The following is a 23,716-nucleotide window of genomic DNA, read 5'->3' on the forward strand; positions in this document are numbered from 1 at the left end:
TTCAACTATTATGCTTTAAATGTTGTGCTGCTATAAGTTGTTACATTGTAGTCTATGGGGGTTCAACTATTATGCTTTAAATGTTGTGCTGCTATAAGTTGTTACATTGTAGTCTATGGGGGTTCAACTATCGTTCTTTAAATGTTATGCTGCTATAAGTTGTTACATTGTTGTATATAAATATTACTAGGCGAATTTTCTCTCAATTTTTTTTGGTGAAATGTTCGAGAACTCCACTGTTGATTGCTTCTTTGTTTTCGTTGAGAATAATTCAGGAGGACAGAAACCCCAGTGGCTCGACCCGACCAGCTTACAAGTAAATGACAACACATATTCCAGTGCCGATGGTCTCCAATGTTTATCTTGGATACCAGAGACCTTTCTCGTACCGGTGTCTGGTATCAACCACAACGCAATTTGTCAAGTCGCGGTAGACAGGCCGTTGACAGCATTACAACATTTCTTAACCAATTAAATTCAGTAGATGTCAAAAGTTCTTTAGGATGTATGACTGTAAAGTTATTCTAATTGTCATATATTGCGGTGATGTATGAGGTTTCCACGATAGACCCGATTTGGAAAAGGTTCATTCATGTTTTGTAAATATATTTTAAAGGTGTGCTACATGACATGCATCTGTCTTTGAGAAATTTTGTGGCGAAAGTGAGGCCATGATAGTAAAATGGGGTAGAAACACCATATTATACCCATACCAGGATACAAATATACTGACATTGAAATAAACGAATTCCGCGTAAAGTGTAATTTCTGATCACAGAGGGCGCTAAACACAGGTAACATAATTCTTATTCAATTTGTTTTGGTATAATATAAAAAAAAATATTAACGTAGTCTGGCGATTTTAAAGTTTGGACCCCCCCCCCCCCCCATAAAAAATTCTGTATCCGCCCCTGCACTGTAACGACCTCATTGACATCACCCGTACATCATTTACATAAAACAACGAGAACCACACATCAACAAAGCTATGATTGCTTTTCCGTTTTATTTTTCTACAAAACAGCGGCGTCATACTTCCCTGTAGTGAATTGTGACTTGTGGTATTTCAGGCCCATTCAATGCGGAAAATTTTATTTCGGCGTAGGCACTAGTACGCCATCAACGTCAAGCATTATAAGGAAACACACTTCTCGAAGCTGCGATACAGCATGAGGTATTATACAGTGTTTGGATGCGATCAAGTGTGGTTGTTCCTTCAAGATGACACGATATTAATGCATTTTAAAGACAAATCGTTGGTAATCCTCCCGGGTCTGAACATGTACAAATGTGCTTAGTGTAGGGTTGCAAGTCGTTAAACCAAGTCGCATTCATACCTTACAAGAACACTACCCAAAAAACTTCAGTCGTGTGACCGCTTGTGGTGGATATTTTTTGGGACATGGATTATCCCTATTTAGCTGTTATGTCACACGTGAGATAAACAAAGGAGTTGCACATTTTACGTGTACACCATGTAACAAATTTTGTACGTTCTTTTCCTCTAAAAGCCGACACGAGTGGCCAACGAATGGGTCAAGACATAATATAACTTAATCATGCAGGACAGGAGCATTTAAAATAGGAAACGATAATCAACAGACAATGCAGCAACAGAAAAGAAAACATCATATCCACCGAAAGCCTTTGTATTTTCAAGCCTCGATGAAATTGTAAATATAGAGTTTACAAACACACACATACCCACACGTTTCAAAATACGCCATTTTATCGCCCAGTACCGTTGAAACTTTTGTTACTGGCAACAAGTGGGTTACTGCCAGAGTCATACATATCGAGAGAGTGTTCTAACTGAGCAGGTACTGCTCTTAGCTCGATGTCAACGGTGCCCATCGAGTCGTACCGGACCGCCGCACTGCCTATAAGCTCTTTATCGTACCCATTCACTGCGCCTGTTATTGAGTTCGTTACAGACTCCGATTCCGAAGCGAAAGGATTCAATTTACGTATCCAATTGCTGCAAACACAGCACCCGTCATTTGGGGTCAGTTCTTCTGATTTAAGTTCTTTATCACGTTGCTTGTCACTAATTGCCCGCATCGCCCGCCGTAGAAATCTGTGCAGTTGTCTGATATTTTCGTCATCAAATTCTGTGACCGCGTCAAAACAGTAACTGCTGACGCTGCTGATATCGCCGCAAATGATGACATCCGTAACGTAGCGGGTCATAGTTTGGTGATAGTTGTCTAGAAAATCTTGCCGCCTGTCTTCCTTCTCTGCCATTGTCATCGTCATGTCCATGTCGTGAAGCACCATGATAACGCATTCTTTACCTGCAATGGGTAAACATGTCAATTAATAAAAAGTCCACCGCTTTCTGGAAGTTCAAGTGTTTGTGACACACACAGTGATGTCATCGCCCATGGTGATGAACACATAGCATATCTGATACATTCGATGTACTTTTAGTAGAAATTCTCAGAAATGAGAGAACTAATCTTATAATAACACTAAGAGTAGCGAGATGTGTTTAACCGAGGATGCACACACTTGGTGTGATATTGCCTGAAGATCTCGCGTGAGTTCAGCAAATAACACGAATAACGAGATATAATTTAAATTTTGATATTTTTTTCATTTTATGTGTACTAGTAGTACCCACAGAAGTTACCCTCTCGTCACGAAGGTCCACTTTTGTAAAATTTAAACTTATTACAACTCAAATATCAAAATGTTGATTGTTATTGTCAACCCCGTTGATGACAAAACTATCAAATTATTTATTTTTACTCAAACTGTTTATAGAATTTGGATACTTGTACAGAAAATACAAATAAACTACCAGCATAATTTTGGCGAAAATATAGTTGTTAAAGATAATTTCAGTCTCAGTTTCATACATTATATTCGTCAGTTGATCTCTGAAGAGAATACGATGACTAAACGAATACGTGTACTACAAGGAAGCCACCATAGTATTTGACAATACTAAGTACTAACATAATCTTGAGACGTGGGAGATATTTATCCATGCAGATAAATAATAATGAATTAGCTTAAATTTCGGTGAATCTGTATCCCTCATCTGAAATTGTGATTAGAATCATTACTATTAATGGCGGCTAATTTGAATATCATTTAATGACCCGTATGAAATCTCGGACAAGCTTCCTTAGTACCCGTGACGAGTTACGTAATACCCCCAGGTCCCTTTTACAAACTATATTTTTAGATATTAATTTGAAAGTTAAAACAGACAATTATCCAAAACCTGGTCAGTATGAAATATTCAAAACGACCCCAATTTATGAATTTTACCTACACTGCGTCACTAATATAGCTTTCATGGTTGCACTGTCCCGGTGACAGGTAGCTGTGCAATCAATGCCAATCGAAACTGACAGCCATTTTACTATCCCCAGTTTCGAGAGAACACGTTCCTTTCTGTATCAGCAGAGTCATAGTAGACTGATATCACTTCTGTTTATCCTGTCCCGCTTTCAAAAACTTAAGAGACAAATATATCTCCAAATATTATGTTAAAAATTCCCAATTTATCAAAGTTTGTGCACCGTGCATTAATGAAACGCACTGAGCCACTCTAACCACTTTAATGTATGTAATTACGTGTGTATATATTTTGTGTTTGCTAAATTTATTGTGTTCATTACTTTATTATATTTTTATTATGCTGATATCTGTGTACGTTAAGGCCTGTGGTCCACAGCGAGGAAAAATGCGTCTATTAGTCTCATTCAATCACTATAATTAACAACATATACTTTACAGATGTATTATGCAACTAAAACATGTAATTGAAATAGTGTATGTTCGTGAATATTCAAACTATGATTATCTGTTTTTGTAGCACATAATATTTGTTCAATGAATTTCTGTAATACGAATAAGGATATTAAATATATATATATATATATATATATATATATATATATATATATATATATATATATATTTAATATCCTTATTCGTATTACAGAAATTCATATATATATATATATGTGTGTGTGTGTGTGTGTGTGTGTGTGTGTGTGTGTTCGCTCATATTGCATCTTTAAGGTCAAACGGTCAGAGATTGGTTAGTGCAATTCACTATTTTAGTATTTGTCACGGTATTTGCAGATTTTTGACGTATATTATCTCGGTGAACTCAAATAGCAAATAACAGACCATATCGAACAAATTAAAAAATGGTTTTATTCAGAATTAAAGGGAGTATGTCCACTCCCCGATGGGGGAACTCCATCTCTTTTTTATCGTGACAATCGACCAGCCCACTATATATATTCCATTGTGAGCGAGTTTAGACACGTAGAAGTGTTATTTGTGTATAATTGTAAAAATCTAAAAGAAAACAAAATAAAGAAATCAATTTTAAAAAATAGTTATTTTTGGAGTAGCAGTTGAATCGACACGAAACGACCACCATGAAACGAACCATATGTTCAGGTGTAACTGTATAGGAATATATACTAACATGATAATGTTATCACCAAACCATGCACTAGTCCACACAGCACATGTACTCTCGCTTCCCTAAAATCCCTCTTTCTGGATACCGGTCATAATATGCAGGCTTATACACGATCAAATTGTAATACGCAAACTTGTAAATGTACTAGTATAAGCAGTTTTCATATAACACCATGAAACTGTGGCGGAAAAAAAATGCTTCTTTTGAAACTAACGCGGTTGACATGAGTAGCGAGAAAAAATGGCGAGATGACAATCAAAGCAACATGTCAGAGACATAACCATATTTAAATTGTTCCTTAATAAAAAACAAAAACAAATCTACGTTGGTAAAGCCACGCAATTTAATATCGTATCTCAAGAACTCACCTTTCACACGCTCAGCGTCACGCAATATGTGTTGATAACTCTGGTATGGAAGTTCTGTCAATTCATTGAAGCGCTGTCGGTAACCACCGGAAGAGTTCCATCTCCGAGAATGGCATAGTATAACCACGTCGAACAATTCCAGGTCCTGCGAAGTCACGACAACCCCACCCGTCATTTTAAATACTTTAACTTTCTTGACAATACGAGATTCGATGAGTTTGTCGTAAAGCAGTTGGATCGTGCTCGACGTCGCTAGTGTTAGCACAGCTGCGTTTATCTTGTTTGTCGATGTCGGTTGTTGACGGGTGACTTTGCCGGACCTATCCTCCGGCATTGTCACGCCCGGTGGCGTCAAAACCCCCGGTTCTGTGCGTGATGTCTTACCAGTTTATATTCCACAGTCTATATCATCGAAGCTGTTTCGATCAGGCTTACGTCAATCCCCCGGGCATTTTCGCTGTCATCTACAGTAAATATGCCTCATCATTACTTACCAACACGACCTCTAAATTTAGAATTAGACGAGCGGACGTGTTTCTATTTTTATTCACTTACACAGCTAGTTGCTGGTCTATCCAAACTGTTCGAGTGTGAATGACACGGAACCGTTCGCTGAGGCTACTCGATTAAAGGACGTGTGTCAACTGAACTCCGACCGCTTGTCACATCATCAACGGCGCCGAAACCCATAATAACGCCATCTCGATGGTACAGTTGGCAATATATGATTTGGCGAAATTACTCACAACGTGAATCGGACTAGGCAGATGAATCGATTAGCACACCATCCCCGTAACGTCTGTCATTGTAATACAAGTATAGGCAGCGAACAATGATGCAAATAGATGTTATTTTTGAGGACAAACACAAACAATGGCCGGGAAATCAATGATGCATAAATGGCTGGGATACTCGTCTTGAGCCTACCAGGAAGAAAACCAAAATAAAGAAACAAGTCCTCTACAAGTATTCTAAAGCTCACTAGACAAACCCTACTACAAATCTAAAACGAGGGTTAGTTCCAGTCATCCCGCGGTAATCCGCCACTCGTTAACGTTGCGACAAAAAATGCTGTAAATTGCAAATTTTAATGACTTAAATGCACTTGATTTAATTTCAAGTGGATGGAATGTAATTTGGTTAGAAATTATTTCCAGGTACACATCATATAACAAAAGTCGGGCTGGGTGATTTAATTCTATTTTGATTTAAATCATCAATATCATGTTTTTTAACTGTCAGGAAGAGTCCTGTGTTTATTTAAATCGAATATAATGGCTATTGATTTAAATCTGAAAGGTTTGTTTAAAAAAAAATCGGATGTATTCACATATTTGTTAAAAACTCAACAGCTATATAGAATTCAAAGAAATTTATTTCGGATATGCCCACGGGTTATCAAAATCTTCTACGGATTTTAATGGGATATTTTAACGAGTTAAATACAAATGAATTTAAGTTGGATATTTTCACGTCAATTTCAACCGTCAATATTGACAATTTAAAGTTATGTCAAACTAACGGCGTAATTGTGGATATATCCGATTTAAATCAAATTCACAATTGATGATTCGTCAATATTGATTAAAATTGATGTCCAAAATGTTGGTGTAAGTTTTTTAAAATACGTGGATAAATCAAATTTAAATTCATTTTGCATTTAAATCTAAATGGGCTAATGACGCATTACCCAGATATCAATATTAATATTGCGAATTTGGGTATATGCTGCGTGCCTGGAAAAATACTGTATGTTTACCATGAAATATTGATGATTAAATCAGATATATTCACGTGTTAAGTAAAGTTCAGCCCTACTTGGATTTAAATCGCCAGTATTAACGATTGAAATCAAAATATTCACGCATGTTTTTGAAAAACTTTCATTGACACTGGGAGAAGCATTCAAATCGTCAGTACTGACGGTTTAAATCGAAATGAATTTAAATCGGATATCCACGTGTTTTGTTTCTAAAGATTCGCGGACAGCCGTACCTGGTTTTCAATCGTCAGTACCGGTATTTAACGATTTGAATCGAAATAAATTTAAATTGGACACATCCACGTGATTTTCAACTTTCACAGACAGCCTATTTGGATTGTTAAAAACATCCATGAGCAGTCTGACGTGGATTTATATCTTTTCTGTCCACTTCCCTGACCAAAGTGATGATTGATATCAAATTTCAGAAAATGAATTAAATAACACAATGCAATGAGAACCACCTGTTGCTGTGTATAATTTGTATTTTTGTTAATATCCACATTTCAGGTGAATCGCCTCGTTGATTTTATTGTTGCCAAGGTAGCAAACATTATCCTGTCAGAACATGACGAGAAATAAACGGCACGAGTTGTAATCAAGTAACAAGATTCCAGTGGCAACGTTTTATTTTGACTTTGAGAAACAGGTGAAGAGTAAGACGATTAACGGTTCGGGAATGTATGAACGACCATGCGTTACTTAATTTGTCAAGTTATGACGTTTTTTTGAAGAAGGAGAATTAAGGCTGTAACAGATATTGAACATATGATATCGATATGATTGATCAAATTTAGTCTTGCATTGGCCTCATTTTAGATTAGAAGTATTTGATATAAGACTGAACACGTTTGGTATATAATTGGACACATTTCCATTTCGCAGTATTGATTATATATGATATTTGATTGTTCAAATTAGTCAATTATTGGCCACATTTTGTTTACAATGGTCTAGGATTAACCAAATTTAGTATAGGATTGGCAACATGTTAATATGACAGTACCTCAATCAATGTCTCACCTAAGAATACATTTCTTTGATATTACACAATGTGTTTGAGCTGGTTATGGTACACTGTATTCTTTTGGGTAAATGTGTAAGTTGAAGTGGACTATCCACAATTTCTAATGTTTTAAATATTTTTCTCGTTAAAAACAAATATGGCAGACAGACTTGAAAATACCAAATCAAAAGAATAGGGAGATGTAGTATTGTAACCTTTAACCTGAATTATTGAATAGCGAAACGTCTAATTTAAATCTGTTTTGTTTAGGGTATAGTGTGAATAAATTCGGATATTGTTTTGAGAAATTAAATTAAAAGTTATACACTTTAATAAAAATAACCATATCTTGAATAATATTTCTCATCCTTATAATGTTAATGGATAATTGAAATGCATATCTTTCATTCGATATATCACAATCATTTTTAAGTAGGTTGAACACTTTCTGCACGAGGCTGTGTGTGTGTGTGGGGGGGGGGGAGGGTGACGTTTTGTAACCCATGAGCTGTATATGAATATATTGGTTGACCTTATACACATTTTCATGTACTTTATTGAAAAAAAAAACTGCAAAACTTCACATAATTTTCCAACTTTTAATATGATGTCAAGTAATATTGGATAAGATAAAACATATTGGAAAAGCTTATGCTGCAATTTGTTTTACCCTCTGCCTTGACATGTCTGGACCATCTGGGGGGGGGGGTGAATGAATGAACACACCGTTAAATTTTTTTTCGGTAAACCTGCGTTTGTTTGAAATCATTTAATGCAATATGATATGACCCATGCCTTGAGTACTGTACGTGTAAGTTCGTTGTAACGAGACCCAGTTTTTGTACTGAGTTGAAAACCAAACAAAAATATGTTTCAAAACAGTGACACTACTAGTGCATTCAATAAACTTTTCATGGTTATATTATTATTTTATACAATCTAAGTTTGTTATATTTTGTAACACATTTTCAATAGACACCTTACCAGGATGGCCTATAACGTCTAAGGTACCAGTACCTTATTTAGTATCATGACACAGAAGTTCCCGAAAGATTATTATCGTCCGCCTCATGAGGGCACTGTCCTACTCCAAAACTGAACGTACTTTTAACTTTGACCCCTTTCTTCCAAAAAGTAGTTAATGTCGTTAGTACACCAAATCAAGTTAAACATACTACAGTTAAAAAAAGTATCATTATAAATATATCTATCTTTCTAATCGTTGTATATAATATTGGATTTATAAAAAGCCTATCAGAATATACGACGAATGTACATACTGTTAATAAAACACACGTTGTTTTGAAATGTGCGTCCAACATGGCGGACAGTCTAGCACGGAGTTCTCCAGTAGTCGATGTTGTTGAAGAAGTGGATTTCCTTTCTACCATACACGTAGGCGATTTCGTAGGGTTATGTACAAGTGTACTAGAAGAAGACGATGTGTCTTTAGAAAAGAAGAAGGTATCGAATGAAGATTTGGCCATGGCAATGGGAACGGAAACAGAAACAGTGAATGAACTTGCCAGAGTTTGCCAGTATGTAGCTGTTACTGTACATTTTTCGCTGTATTTCTTTTTTTCTGTCGTGAAACTGAGCTTAAAGTGGGGAGTTGTCACCTGCGCATGCGTCAGATGGCCAAGCGTGTCACTGTTCAACCTGGTGATTGGTTGGTTTACTTTAAGAACCTACTTAATACTGATAGCAGTACATCAAACTCTGAGATTGCGAATGAACTGGAGAATAGTGAAAAGAGTGCAAGTAGCAACCCCTATTTAGACAGACCAATCTTAAAAAATGAAATAACTAAAGCCATTAGACTTCTTAAAAGTAACAAGGCTTCGGCAGAAGATAGAATTTGCAATGAATTGTTAAAATACGGTGAACATCACTTATTAGATGCAATACATAAACTCTTTAATATTGTTTATAGTTCAAATAACTATCCACATTCTTGGAGCACTGGCCTGTTGGTACCAATCCACAAATCTGGGTCGAAAAATAACCCGGCCAACTACAGGGGAATTGCCATCTCTAGCTGTCTTGGCAAGTTATTCAATAGTATTCTAAATATTAGGCTGACATCATTTTTAGACTCTAATAACATTCTTTCCGGTCGACAGTTCGGATTCAGGCATGATTGTCGAACTACAGACAATCTTTTCATACTAAAAACCCTGGTAAATAAATATCTCTACAGTGGTAAGTCAGAGTGCGCCAATAAACAAAATAACACAAATATTAAACAATCAAAAAAATTATATGCCTGCTTTATTGACCTTAGAAAGGCCTTTGACAGTGTCTGGCATGATGGTCTATTCAAAAAATTAATCAAATATGGTATAACTGGAAAAATGTATAAAACTATCAAAAACATGTACAGTAAAGTAAAATATAAAGTTAAATGTAAAGAAGGCTTAACTAAACAATTTCAGTCCAATATTGGTGTTAAACAGGGATGTAATCTTAGTCCAACTCTCTTCAATCTTTTTTTAAATGACCTGCCCACTATTTTCAATCCTAATACCTGTGATCCTCCTTATTTAGAAAACTCGCATGTCAGTTGTCTACTCTATGCCGATGATATTGTGATACTTTCTAAAACTAAACAGGGATTACAGACATGTCTTGATAGTTTGGCATTGTATGCTAAAACGTGGAAGCTCTCTGTCAACACTGACAAAACCAAAATTTTAATTTTCAATAAATCAAACAGACGTTTGAATAATGATACATTTTTTCTTGGAGGTATCGAACTTGATACAGTTAAATCTTATAACTATCTGGGACTAGTCATTAGTGCCAATGGTAAATTTAAGGATGGCCTAAAAAACCTTAAACGTAAGGCTCAAAAAGCTCTGTTTTCAATGAAAGCAAAGCTTGGCTCAATACAAAACATAAGTATAAAAGTTTCAATTTCCCTTTTTGACAAACTCATCAGACCTATCCTCATTTATGGTTGTGATGTTTGGGGTGATGAGTTCTCCACTAAATCACCTATTGAAGACGTTCAATTAAGTTATTGTCGGTATCTACTGGGGGTGTCACAACACACACCAATTATGGCCATGTATAGCGAGTTAGGCAGATACCCCCTAGACGTATTTATAAAAAAACAAATAATTAAATATTACAGTCGGGCCATGAATTCTAATAATGCGTTACTCAAGGAAGCTTTTGTGGTTAACCAAAGCATTAAAAGTAAATGGTATCTAGAAGTGACATCATTATTAAACAATATCCAACTATATCATTCAGTTAACAACTGTGATAAATTAACCTCGGCACAAATGAAACAAATTGATTTGGGCATCAAGGATTTATTTCTAACAAGATGGAAAGGTGAGGTCTATAATGATAACCGCACCAAAGCAAATGAGAAAAACAAACTAAGAACATATCGGCTAATCAAATCAGATTTAAAACTTGAGCCATATTTAGTCAAGCTAAAAAACTTTGAACTGCGTAGTGTGCTTACCAAATTTCGTCTTAGTGACCATAGTCTCAAAATTGAAATGGGTCGTCATAAAAAAATCCCACTAAACAACAGGGTTTGTGACATGTGTAACAAAGGTCTAATTGAGGATGAAATGCATTTTCTGCTGGAATGCAACAAATATAATGAGTTGCGTGCCAAACTGTTCAATAAAGCTAAGGATATGATCCCAGCATTTGAAAATAAACCTGCAGAGAAAAAATTCATGGAATTGTTACAGAATGAAAACATTATTATTCCAGTAGCACAGTTCATAAGTAAAAGCTTTGAAGTCAGGAAGCAGGGTCTTACTTGGCATCTTAATGCCTGCTGTCAATTTTGTAATTTTATATTAGATTGTATTTTAGAGATTTTGTATTTTTTAGTAATTTAGTGATTGTATTTGTTATTTAGTATATTGTGTTTTTGTTTTGTTTTTTTTGTATATATATTTCTCCTTGTACTTTGTGACCATTTTCTTTCCCTCCGGGGATTGTGTAAGAGTCAATAAGTAAATAAATAAATAAAAAAATAAATAATACAAACAAGTGTCTACCCATCAGCCTTTGCGTTTTTAGCATGTGTTGTTATCGTCGCCTGGGACTCAATTCCCGCGCGTGCGCAGGTGACGATCCCTCTGCTTTAAAGTTGTATCATTTCAATTTTTTGTAGGCATTTTTTTTTTCTCCATTTTCTGGCAACTGTAAAACCATATATTTTCACTGACATTAATTTCACTAATTTGATTTTAAAGAGCGGTAGTCGTCGCGCCGTGCATGTGCGACATTTGTGTTGATAAACAATGATTTTCCCACAATCCAATACGCTTTTCTAATGAAGTCATGAGTAAGAGTTTTGCCCTGGGCGCCACTTACACTAATTACCGACGGTGACTCCTTTGATACCTTCCAAACACCAAAACAAAGTACTTAATTAAAGCTTGGTAACCTCTCAGTTTGTATTAGCTGGTGTGCGCTACAGTCATGGTTGTTTATATGACATCGATATCCTGTGCATGTGTGGCGCCCTTTTGATTTCGCTGAGTTTTAAAGCGGGAGGGTCGTCACCTGCGCACGCGCTGGAATTGAGTCCCAAGTGATGTTAACAACACACTCCAATAACCCAAAGGCTTATGGGTAGACGCTTGTTTGTAAACAATGTCACGCTATGGCCATCTGACGCATGCACAGGTAATGACTCTCCCGCTTTAAGTTCACGAATTTGTCAGGGAAACAATGAGTTGTATTGTCATTTTTCATGTTCACATGAATTGAATTTTAAGAATTTTTACTTAACAACGAAAATAGGGAAATTGAAAAGCAGTGAATAGTTAATACATTTACAGTATAACCCTCAGGTGGGGTAGAGTGTTTTTTTATTTTCCGTTACTAATTCTATTTAGTCTGCTTTTGGTTGTTCTTTAAACTCTTAGCCATTGTAATTTGATTAATTTTTATTTGTAATTTTTTTTTGAAACCTTTAACCTCCTCCAGTAGCTTGTTATGAGTTAATTAATAAATAAAAAAAAATTAAATAAAGGGGAGTGGACGCTGCAATCTTGTTAGTACGTGTATGGAGGTAAAAATAACTCATTTACGTCTTTTACGTCCTTGGTTTAGTGAGTTTATGATTGCAATCTGAAAACATTTGAAGGTCTAATTTGTAAACTGCTTGAATAAATAATTATTATTATTTTTCATTCTTCTCAGCCTGGACTCTCTGTATTGCGCCAGTGAAGACAAACTGGTTGTACCAATCAAGATGGTCAATATCACGGAAAATATACCGGAAGGTGGGGAGGGATTGTACACACTAGTGTAAGTAATATGTACATGTAGCAGGCAGTTCCTGGTGAGTGAGCGAGCTCAGCCGATGCCACCACGCACGATTTGTATTTCACCACTGTTCAAAATGACTCAAAACACTATTCAAAATTTAACTATTTTCAGTTTGTTTTATCCTTGAATAACATTCTGAAGATATTTTATCATTGATGAGCTTTCTCGCATTGCATAATTTGTGAAACAACAAAATGGCGCTCCCCATGTTATCTATAGAACTTAGCACACCTTGTCATAACTTATTGTGCTCCCTATTATTCATTACTTATACTGTACACAAATATTCCAAAGGTAGATAAAGGTAGGTAGCTTGCAACTACCACAATATGCTCAAATTATGATCCCATTGAAATGCTGTGATATGCAAACCCACAAGTATATTCATATTTTTGCATGTGTTCTTCGCTCGTGTCAATACAACTATTTTGCTGAACTACTTGTTTTATGTTGGTAACCCATGATTTGATTGGAAATGGCTGTGAGGAAGGTTAATATCACGCCTAGTTACAATCCTTGGAAATAAAAATGTGCAGTAACAACCATATGTAATATTAGTGCATTAACATGCAAAAGCAAATAGACCACTTGAAAACACTACTAAGTTATTGCTGGAAGCTATTGAAGGGTGTTTTTCAGGGTTTTTAGTTGTGCCTACATAGAAACATGATTTAAAACCTTTCCTTGGTTACACATATACATCCAGAGAGTTGATTTTAATATTCATTCCTGGTGATTGCCAACTTTCCAGAAATTTATTAAATGCGACTCAATTAATAAGTAAAATATTTTGTCAAAGACAATCAATGTCATTTTATTAAAACAAGACATTTATTTTCAGTTTGCATGTTGCCTTAAAATAATCAGGGCCACAGTGACCTGATGATCCTGATGAATGAGAAATCATTGTTATTATCAACATTCTCTATTACAAGTCCAGTGATTTACATTCTTAAAAGAATTTATGATAAGAAAATGCACACAATTGGGCAACTATTCTACAATGACATGGTAACTGCTCAGCTGACAGATGTACACGTTGGTGGGTGGGTATTGACAGTCACAGGACTGCTGTAAAATTGGACTGCCCAGCTGAAAACCTGACCAAGAACACTGACTAAATAATATAATTGAAACAGAATGACACCATTCTTTATAGTTTTGTATATAAATTTATTTTTAAAATTCCCATAAGCCATAAATTAGCCTCAAAACACATTACTTCATTGTCATGTCGACGTTGCGCAGAAAAAATTCAGAAAAAGAAGTGCATGTATGAAAATTTGTTTTGAACATTGGAAAATCAAATAAGAATTGTCTCACACAAATACCACAAAGTTGGATAAGATAAAAAAAGATAAAATAACAAATGATTGAACAGAAAACATTTATATGTAATTTTGAATGTATTTTCACACATAATTGGCATGTTGTCAGTGTAATAAATTGTGAGAACGTGCTTGGAAGTAGAGGTACATAACATTAGAAAGAAAGAAACAATCTGAGCTAAAACTAGTATACAAGCATGCTACTTGTCACTTGTGTTAGTATTGTGTAATTTCTTGTGTGACTTTCAGCCTATAATCCACATTTCATGTCCTTTTGTTTTTATTTACTTTCATACACATTTACATATAATACCTAAATTGTATTGATATCTAGCAATAATTTTATGGTATATTGCATCAACCCTTTGCCTTAAAGGATGAGACATTTCCAAATAAAGATTGTAACATCAACACTTACTTATTTGGAGGTGAAGTTTGTGTGATACTTGATTCAGTGTCAATTATCTATTATGAATATAAGCCCTGGTCTGAATTAGAAGTGAGACTGTTTTAATTGAGAGAGAGGTTCTTGTGGGTCTCTAATTTTGTCCGAGTACTCACTGGCCTCATAACAGTGTAAGGTGACCTTCTAGCTTGGGATAGTACTTTTCATAACTGCTTGATGACTTGATACATGTTTCTTTCTTTCTATCGCAGATCACGAAAACACATGTTGGAGAGGAGATCCAGAATACAAAGGAAATACAACCCTTATAGCTGGGATTTAGTAAGAAGCTTATGAATTTTCCTTGTGCAATTTTTTGCACATTTTGATGTGTTTTTAGCTCCGCTGTCAACATCGTCAACTTTACATTATCGACTTCTTCTTAAAAACCACAAACTGTATAGCTGTGAAACTTTCTAGGAAGGTACCTTGGATGGACCTCTCTCAGATTTGTTCGTTTCGTGATGATATCTTTAATTCCTTAATTTTCGAGAATATTTTTGTCATTTTTGGTAAAAAGTGATATTTTCAACTTCTTGTTAAAAATCGCAAGTCCAATTGCTTTGATATTACATATATAGGCACTACATGAGGACCTCTCTCAGATTTGTTCATTTCGTGATGATATCTTCAATTCTCTAATGTTTATGAATATTTTTGTAATTTTTGGTAAAAAGTGATATTTTCGACTTTTTGTTAAAAACCGAAAGTCCAATTGCTTTGATATTATATATACTACATAGGTACTACAGGTAGACCTCTCTCAGATTTGTTCATTTCGTGATGATTTTCTTCTTCAATTATCTAATTTTAATGAATATTTTTGATAAAAAGTTATATTTTTGAATTTTTGTTGAAAACAGCAAGTCTGATTGCTTTAATACTATACATATTGTTCATTTTCTGATGATATCTTCAGTTATTTAATTGAAATGTGCATTGAGAACAGCAGAGCTATCTCAGCCGACAGGCTGCTAGTTCTAAAATATCCTAATTTATTCAAAATGAATATAACTTTTGAAAAATTATTGAATAGATCACAGATGTCATCGACATTTCTCACACAAGTTGTCTTATAACGTATTTTAGGAACATCAACACATGTCCAACATACCTGATGAGCAGAGTATACTGAAACAGCCAGAGGCGGTACTTTCCCTTGTCACATTTCATCCTGTCATTAAGAATTCTAGGGTAAGTATTGCTTTACATTTATTAATTAATTACTCACTTACTTAGGCAATATGTTTACCTGTTTAGTCATTTAATTTCTTCTTGTAGATATATAATATTGGTACAAAACAAAAATAGGAATGAAAAATGTTGTTTATGAATTATCCTAAAAGAGAAAATCAATTGACAACATTGGTAAAAATGTTGATTAGATAAAGTGGCTTCACACATAAATAATTAAAGGGCGGACATCACCGCGAAGCGTGTGTTTGATTTTTATGTAAACAAACAATGTATTTTACATGCATTGTATATGTAGCTAAAAACATGATCCTAGAGTTGAGTATCCTGAGTCACTAAGTTGGACGTGTATAGTAATATATTACGGGAAGCCAGAAAAGGTAATTAAGAGAATACCGCAGATTATTCATTGAGGCAGTATGGAATCACAATCTGTAAATACAATCACTGTACTGCTTTTGTGCATATACTTTCCAGTATTGTCATGGTAACCTCATATATGTGTATTTAAACATTTAATTTTTGAATGCAAAATATTTTCACCAGATTATTTTAATAATTTAGAAAAAGATCTGTAATCAGCAGGAAATTATGTCCATAATGAATTTATCTAGATCAATTGTAGGCTGTGGTGCAATATCTTTGATCAACTGTTTATCTTTTCACAAAACAGTTTTTTTACCACCAAAATGTTTATGCAACATTTTACAATTTTTTGTGTATTTTTTCTATATTTCTATCTTAAATTTGAATAAAATAGATATAATATCTCATTATCAGGTGGTATCTTGAAGAAGAATGTAAAATATTATTTAGGTTTATTTTGTGAAAAGTGATAAAATTTGACTTTGAATGGGTAAGCTCTGATTATGTCATAGTATCTCATTATCTTTTTCCTATCCTTATTTGGGCGTAGCGAGACGGCACTAGACCAAGAATCTTTATTCACACTTGATTTGTTTGTAGGTAGTTATAAACACTGAAATTCTTGTGCTTGGACCCCAGTATTTGACAGAACTACGTGATAAAATATTATGTGTATCTGATCTTTCTGTGGCGGGTGAATTTAGTGAGACGCCAATGTTAGCCCAAGATAACCGAGCAAAAGATGTCTTTAAGTCATCCTTTTTCTTCATTGAGAATGTTTTTTATAATGATATGAGAGATGAGACTTGTACAGACTTATCGGAGTAAGTATGCATTTTTTTTCTGTTTTTTGTAATAAAGTTTGCAGAATACTGCGGATCACGTGTCTGGCCAGCTTTTGACCAGAAATTTGTTTTCATATATACTATAGTGCATTTTGAAACTTGTATCAGGCTGTGAAAAAGTGATTCTTTTTTTTGATGACAGCACAGTATGCAAATGATGTCATCCAGGGTCAACGACCTGTCAAATATCATGTTGCGGCAAATCATCTTTTTGTCTGTTTTGTTTATTTGGTTTGAGAAAATTTATTTTGTGTCTTGATATTTGTTTATCAAACTGTATTTCCCATTAGTGTGCTTAATGTGGTAACCTTACTGTAAAAAACAACTAAGTGTTCATGGAAATCATTATTGTCTATTTCAAAATATGACTTCCTATTGATAATTTCAACAAAAAAGTGAAATTAAATCATTTCAACTCGTGACAACTCTTAGCATGAATTAATTTGTTGCCATGTTGTTGAAAGGTTGAAAGTTATCGCTACCATATATGAACCTCATAAGTGTCCCCATGTGTTAATTCACATCTTTGATTGAATAGCTCCTCGGCTGTGTCAGTACAAGCTCGTCAGATCAACAAATCTCTCAGTTTCATAAATCAGAATTTCTGATTGCATCAACATGTAACAATGATTGCATTATATATATTTTTTGGGAAAACAAGTCTAGAGTAATTTTTTGCATGCACATCTTGTGCGTAACTTAAATGTCAGTGTTATTTTTTGGCAGATTAGTGTTCTTTCTACAAAGCTCCCTTGAAACGACACTGTCAATATGTGCATGAAATTCTGATGCTAGATCCTGGCAAATGTTATGTCCTATCATATTTATTGAATCAACTACAAATTATTTTTTTAATTCATGTACACGGAAAATGAATTCTATAGCCTTAGGCTATTAGTTTGCCTTTTTGAAAAAAACGCTTGTGAATTGATAAGAGTGATTGATCCAGCATACCCAGACAAGCAGAAACAGGAAATTAGTGTTCTTATTAACTGTATAAGACATAGTATGATTTAATTCCCATTTCTCCTTATTTGCTGTTTTTTTTTTGCCCTACTGCCTTCAGACCAATTAGAGATTGGCTTAATGATAGAGGTTTTTCTGGACCAAAGTATTCCATCAAGAAGATGGAAGAATGCACGTTTAATGACATAGATATCAAAATTGGTAAGCCTTATGTGTACTGCCATCAGGGTGACTGTGAACATGTCATAGTCTTTGCTGATTTAAGGTGAGTATCTGAATTTGCTATTCAATCAGTAAGATCCTTTCAAGGGAGGTACATCTTGCTGTAGGACTAATCTCAAGACTAAGTGAAGGACGGTGCTCGTCATGACCATGTGCAGTCAAAATGGTAGCTTTTAAACAAAATCACATAATATTAATGGGTAATGATAGTCACTGTAAGGTTCTTCTATGAAGAAAGGGTTTTGTAATAGACTGTTCCACTTTGACATCATTTGTTTTGTTTTTTGCCAGCATGTGAATATCTGATAGAAAACTTCTGCTCAGTGAATTGCTAGCACTACTAGCTTGCAATAAGCTGTGACATAATTGCCACTGAATTGTTGTATTAACAAGGACATTTTCATGTATATTTAATTATCACAGCAGTGAGCATCACCATTATTTTATCTTTGGATGCAACTAACAGGTTCTTGCTAACTAGTCACTGCGCATTTGCATGTATGTAAATCCTAAACAAGTGCAACCTACTGTAAGGAATGCATGTAGTCACACTTGAAATATGCTTTATGAAACACACATATGAGACACAAGTCTCAGAAGTATTGGGGCAGCCATTTTGCAAACTTGTTAGCGAATTGGCTAACTGATTGGGTTTTGCCTGAACGGTTGGCTTTTAAATCTCGCTGGCAACATCCTGTGGTCACGGCCACTCTGGGTGAATCTATATAACAGTAGGGGTTGTCATACTTTAGTTGGATGGCGATTCGCTTTCAAATATTCTTCGTGTAATGAAGTGTTCATATACAAGGGATTGTCCACGCAAAAACGATGAATGAAGTCGGATTTTATGAGCGGTTGGTTTAATGTTACCCCAACAAATCCTTTGGATGTGAACATTTATTTTCTCCCTGATTTGTAGGCAACTGTTTCTCAACTTGTCCCTTTATTTAGTTTCAATCAGTGTTCAAAATGGCCCCCATATATAGCAGTGGATTAATTGCATTTATCATATTATCACTTGTACGCCAGCTGACTGTGGCCATTCTTTGGCTGACCAGGGAAACTACTTTCACATTATCACGCTTCGCATAGCAAATCATTCAGGAGAATCCAGACATGTACCACTGAGGTTACGTAAAAGCATACTATGTTCCCTAATGCAATATAGACTCGCCCAGAGTGGACACGGCCACGAGTCGGCGCCAGCAAGATTCGAAAGCAAACTGTTTAGTCAAAACCCAATCAGTTAGCCAATTCGCTAGCGAGTTTGCAAATTGGCTGCCCCAATACTTCTGAGACTTGCTGTAATATACATTGACATTGGTTCTGCCAAGCATCAAATGGTAAACCATAAATTCCACTGAATGTCTCTACACTTCAAGAGATTCCAATATACAACATGTGTTTAAATGTGTAAACAAACATGCAATGTATGCATCACATGCAGATGAATGTAGTTTAGTAATGTGGAAAACATTTGGTCATTTGATTATGCTGCTGTAGTTTGTTTATTTCGACTCAAGACAAAGCTACTTACAAGTGCCTGATTGGCCACCCATCCCCCCCCCAACATTCAGGCCAATCAGAGAGCAGCTTCTTTGTTGATAGGTTTTTTTCCTTACATATCACATTCTGTCTTATACATGCTTTGACTCAACAGGATATTTCTCACACACAGATTGCTCCATCCTGACGATTGTCATGACATTTCCCAGTATCCTTTGGTGATTAGAAAGTTACACCAAAAACGACTGCTATGCCGGGTTTGCCAATTGTTCACTTCAAAGTAAGTATCCAGATATGAAAGGCAAGAAAAGGTGATAATTGATGGATTTCAACTCAATTCATTTGACTACCTATCCCAATTTTGTACATTGCCTTGTAGGTGGATGACCACAGAAGACAGACTTGCTCCTGAAGATCCATGTTTTTTCTGTGATAAATGTTTCCACATGCTGCACTATGATAAAGACGGCCATAAATTAGGTGACTTTTTGGCACACCCATTCGTGGACAAAGGAGTGTTTAGTTGATGTGGTATTTTATTCATGTACTACCAAGATATGCATGGCATGGTGTGTGGAACTGAAATGATGCCTTGCCATTATTGCTCACATGAACGTTCTGCCATTACATGAACTTGCTGGCGAGTATGTCATTATGTCAGATTAACATCAGTGACAAGTTGTTTTTGTTGCAACCAATTCTACTGAGGGAGCGCTGAAACTGATAAATGTTATCATAAATCTATCTGATGTGAGTTCAAACCCGGAAACCATGGTATATATTGCAATATTTGAAAGTCATCTGTGCAACCATGCAAACCTACATGTATATCTGATATATATATATGTAGAGATAAAATGTCTCTGAATATGGCTGACAAAACATGACACAAATACATGAACTCATGCCGTCATCCTGTGTTTAAGATAAACTGATACTTGAACCTTGAATTTTGAAATTACGAGGGCGCCCAATTTCATGGACAAAAATGCCTTAAAACCAAGAATCTTGACCCCTTGGTAGTAGTAGTTTGCATGATAATCAGCCATTTTCAGCTGTTTTAATGATATTTCAAAAAATACTCAGTGTGACAATGTAATATGGTTCATATATGATCTTGGGTAATCCTTGGACCTGATTAGTTTAAGGTTTAAATCTGTCCATATTAGCTAATAAGCTTAATGATTAGCCATTTTTCATGAATAATGAACTTTTGTACATATACCTGCTCTGGTGTAATCCACAGAGGTCCTTATTTCAAAGTTGAAATTGTGCATATTTGTTTACCTAATTTACATAAATTAGATGTTTCAATTACCACTCTTGAGATCTCAGTAGGGGCTTTTGGCTAATCCTCAGACCTGGGACGATATCCTCGCATAATAATGATAAAATATGTATAAATTACAAATTTTCTGATATCTCAATAAATACTTCAGATTTAAATTAAATCTTACATGTAAGTGCCTTGGAATGATTCGTACAACAAACCACAAAATACAATATTTTGAGGAAGACACTGCAGAGCTATTCATATAGTCGATTGTTCACTGTTCTTGTTTGTACCACATCTGCTTGTGTACCCTGTCAGTAAAATTTTACTAAAACAGCTACTTCTTGAAAAGTACAGGCTTTGGATTTTCGATATGTAGGTATATTGGATGTAACACTATTATATTTGTTCTTTTCAAAATTATATTTCAACCTTATAGTGATTTCTTCTTTTTGGTAAGTAACGGTAACAATATTGTCAACTTCTTTTTGAAAAAGTTCAAATCTGATTGCTTTGCTTCCTGGTATTTAGGTACCTTGGGTGGATCTCTATCAGATTTGTTTATTTCGTGACTGTATCCTTTTCATTGCTGGCCAGTATCTTCGTCATTTTTGGTAAAAATAAATAAAATTAATGTTATCAAGTTTCTTTGAAAAGTACCATCTTGATTGCTTTAATACTTGGTATACGTTGTATGACCTGTATCAAGTATGTAATAATTACAATCACCATGGCGATAGTCTATAAACAGACAATTGATAAAGACAGCAGAACTACTTTGTGTATTAATATACTCAAGACTGTGGATAAGATTGCTTTTACATTGTGTGTCACAAAGAGCCAGAGATAGGTTGACAGGCTTCTTGTTTGAAAGGCTGATTGTATTTTTTATTATTTATTTTAAATATTCCATATTTCTATTTCATATGCATCCATTACCATCTGTTATCTTTGATATTTTTATAACTATATTTGTTTTGCTTATCTCTGTTGAAGCTTTGTTTCATATTTATTTTTTTATGAATAACTGATATACTGTGGTGATTTGTCTTCAGTATGATATTAAAAATTATGTTTTCTTCCATATTGTATCATTAAATTGTTGTATAGAGGCTACTCTAGATGAGCAACTAGGTGTGGAGTTACATATGTGTTGCGTTCAATGTGTAAATTCTCCATTATAGGAGTCAATGTGAGTCAATGTATCTGATTTTCCATTTTGTGCAAATGAATTATTTTAATTCTTGACCAAAACCAGAAATTCACTACGTTCAATTACCCACTCTAGACTCCTGCCAGTCAAAATGACTATTTTGAACTGTAGGCATTAATCTGCGAGTCAGCCAATGACGGAGAAATAAATCTAGGTCAGAGAAAGCCCCATGACCTAAAGATTTACCCTCACGTCACGAACCACGTGACAAGGTAATGAGGCGCAGCTGTATTGCCTTCTAGATCACTCTGTTTCTTTCTCTGCACTGACGGGGATGAAACTGTACATGTGTGGTCCAGCCTAGAAGCCTGCTTTTTCCTGTTCGAGTTTTAGCTTGGACCGCTGACGCAGCAGCCGATGCCGTGGCTGGTAGGACAAGTTATTCTTTTTTTTAACCCCGGGTCGCCCCTTTGTGTGTGTATATTTTTTATTTTGCCTCTGAGCTTAGGGCTTTGGTCGAAGGACTGTCTGGACAAATTCTGTCCCTTGCAGGCCGAGTAGACCAAATGCAGACGGAGTGAGCTGTCTCCACTGCAGCACTCGGGCGGCAAGCAGGAAGAAGCACTCTAAGAAATGTTAATCGCATTCAAAAGATGCCTCTTCCCGAGAACCCCCCTTCCCAGCCCCGACCTTTCCGTTAATTGGGATGAAGGCTAGGCACAGGCTAGTGGCACCAGGTCTCTGCCGGGACCTCAGTCACAGAAAGCTGACGGGGATGCTGTCAGCCAAGCCTCCGATCTCGAGGCAGAGCAATCAGGACATGACGCACATTGCGCCTCCCCCTTGTGAACAGTCAGCCAGGGTTCGCCACGTGGAACCGGTATAAGGAATTTACCCTTGAGTCCGGCCTCCACTGTGGGTATCAACATCCTTCTTGTCGACCCACAGGCATTCCCTGAGAGGGGCTGACCCAGTTATCAGACGCTCAGTCGAACACGCTCTAGGTTACATTTTTAAGATGAGGGGAAGCAGTACGGCTGCGTCAGACACAGTGGGTACATCATCGAGCGGCCCCTCGGAGTCATCCATTCGTAATGACTCGGTGAGCCACGCCATAGGGATGATGCAGAGTATCATCAAACCTAATGACAAGATGTACATACCCCCACCCTCGATCCTAAAGCAGTCGCTTACTGTTGCTTTGACGCTCATGGGATTGCATCCCAGCCTGCACGCCTTCTTTGGTCCGGCCAAGTGCTAAGTGTGGCAGAGTGCCCGTAGACGGTGTTGATGTGCAGACATTGGTCGTCTATAGAGGAGGTGATACCTAAGACCCCCGGCTGGGGTAATCTTATGCAAAACTTCTTCTGCTGGACCAAACGCTACCTGATCAGAGTTGTTCCTGACTCAGATTCCGGCAAAGTCTGGGATGAGGCCAAACGCCCCTGACCGGATCCCAAGGTTCCTTTCCCCCTGACCCGGGTACCACAAATTTTTGTTCGGCGGGACAAGTAAA

At 36.0% G+C, this 23,716-nt stretch overlaps 2 protein-coding genes across 2 annotated transcripts; one reads left to right on the top strand and one right to left on the bottom strand.

Moving 5' to 3' along the window:
• Positions 1-1,633: 1,633 nt before the first annotated feature.
• Positions 1,634-5,278, bottom strand: LOC100372408 (uncharacterized). Its single transcript, XM_078009073.2, has 2 exons — positions 4,822-5,278; positions 1,634-2,294 (listed from the first exon to the last, which is right to left on the bottom strand). The coding sequence occupies exons 1-2, from the start codon at positions 5,153-5,155 to the stop codon at positions 1,729-1,731; spliced, it is 900 nt and encodes a 299-aa protein (XP_077865199.2). The 5' UTR covers positions 5,156-5,278; the 3' UTR covers positions 1,634-1,728.
• Positions 5,279-8,890: 3,612 nt separating this feature from the next.
• Positions 8,891-22,177, top strand: LOC100372257 (snRNA-activating protein complex subunit 3-like). Its single transcript, XM_006811617.3, has 8 exons — positions 8,891-9,127; positions 12,774-12,881; positions 14,888-14,957; positions 15,765-15,869; positions 16,836-17,059; positions 18,147-18,311; positions 19,947-20,054; positions 20,154-22,177. The coding sequence occupies exons 1-8, from the start codon at positions 8,910-8,912 to the stop codon at positions 20,299-20,301; spliced, it is 1,146 nt and encodes a 381-aa protein (XP_006811680.1). The 5' UTR covers positions 8,891-8,909; the 3' UTR covers positions 20,302-22,177.
• Positions 22,178-23,716: the final 1,539 nt, after the last annotated feature.

Source organism: Saccoglossus kowalevskii, chromosome 13 (genome assembly GCF_978046115.1).
Source record: "Saccoglossus kowalevskii chromosome 13, keSacKowa6.1, whole genome shotgun sequence".
Classification (NCBI taxonomy): Eukaryota; Metazoa; Hemichordata; class Enteropneusta; family Harrimaniidae; genus Saccoglossus; species Saccoglossus kowalevskii.

What these genes read in the sequence shown, in the direction of transcription:
- LOC100372257 (XM_006811617.3), top strand. Translation starts at nt 8,910, where the DNA reads ATGGCGGACAGTCTAGCACGGAGTTCTCCAGTAGTCGATGTTGTTGAA. An exon ending in GAACTTGCCAGAGTTTGCCA is followed by an intron (nt 9,128 to 12,773) that starts GTATGTAGCTGT and finishes CATTCTTCTCAG; the next exon opens with CCTGGACTCTCTGTATTGCG. An exon ending in TGCCAATTGTTCACTTCAAA is followed by an intron (nt 20,055 to 20,153) that starts GTAAGTATCCAG and finishes ATTGCCTTGTAG; the next exon opens with GTGGATGACCACAGAAGACA.
- LOC100372408 (XM_078009073.2), bottom strand. Translation starts at nt 5,155, where the DNA reads ATGCCGGAGGATAGGTCCGGCAAAGTCACCCGTCAACAACCGACATCG. An exon ending in TGACGCTGAGCGTGTGAAAG is followed by an intron (nt 2,295 to 4,821) that starts GTGAGTTCTTGA and finishes TACCCATTGCAG; the next exon opens with GTAAAGAATGCGTTATCATG.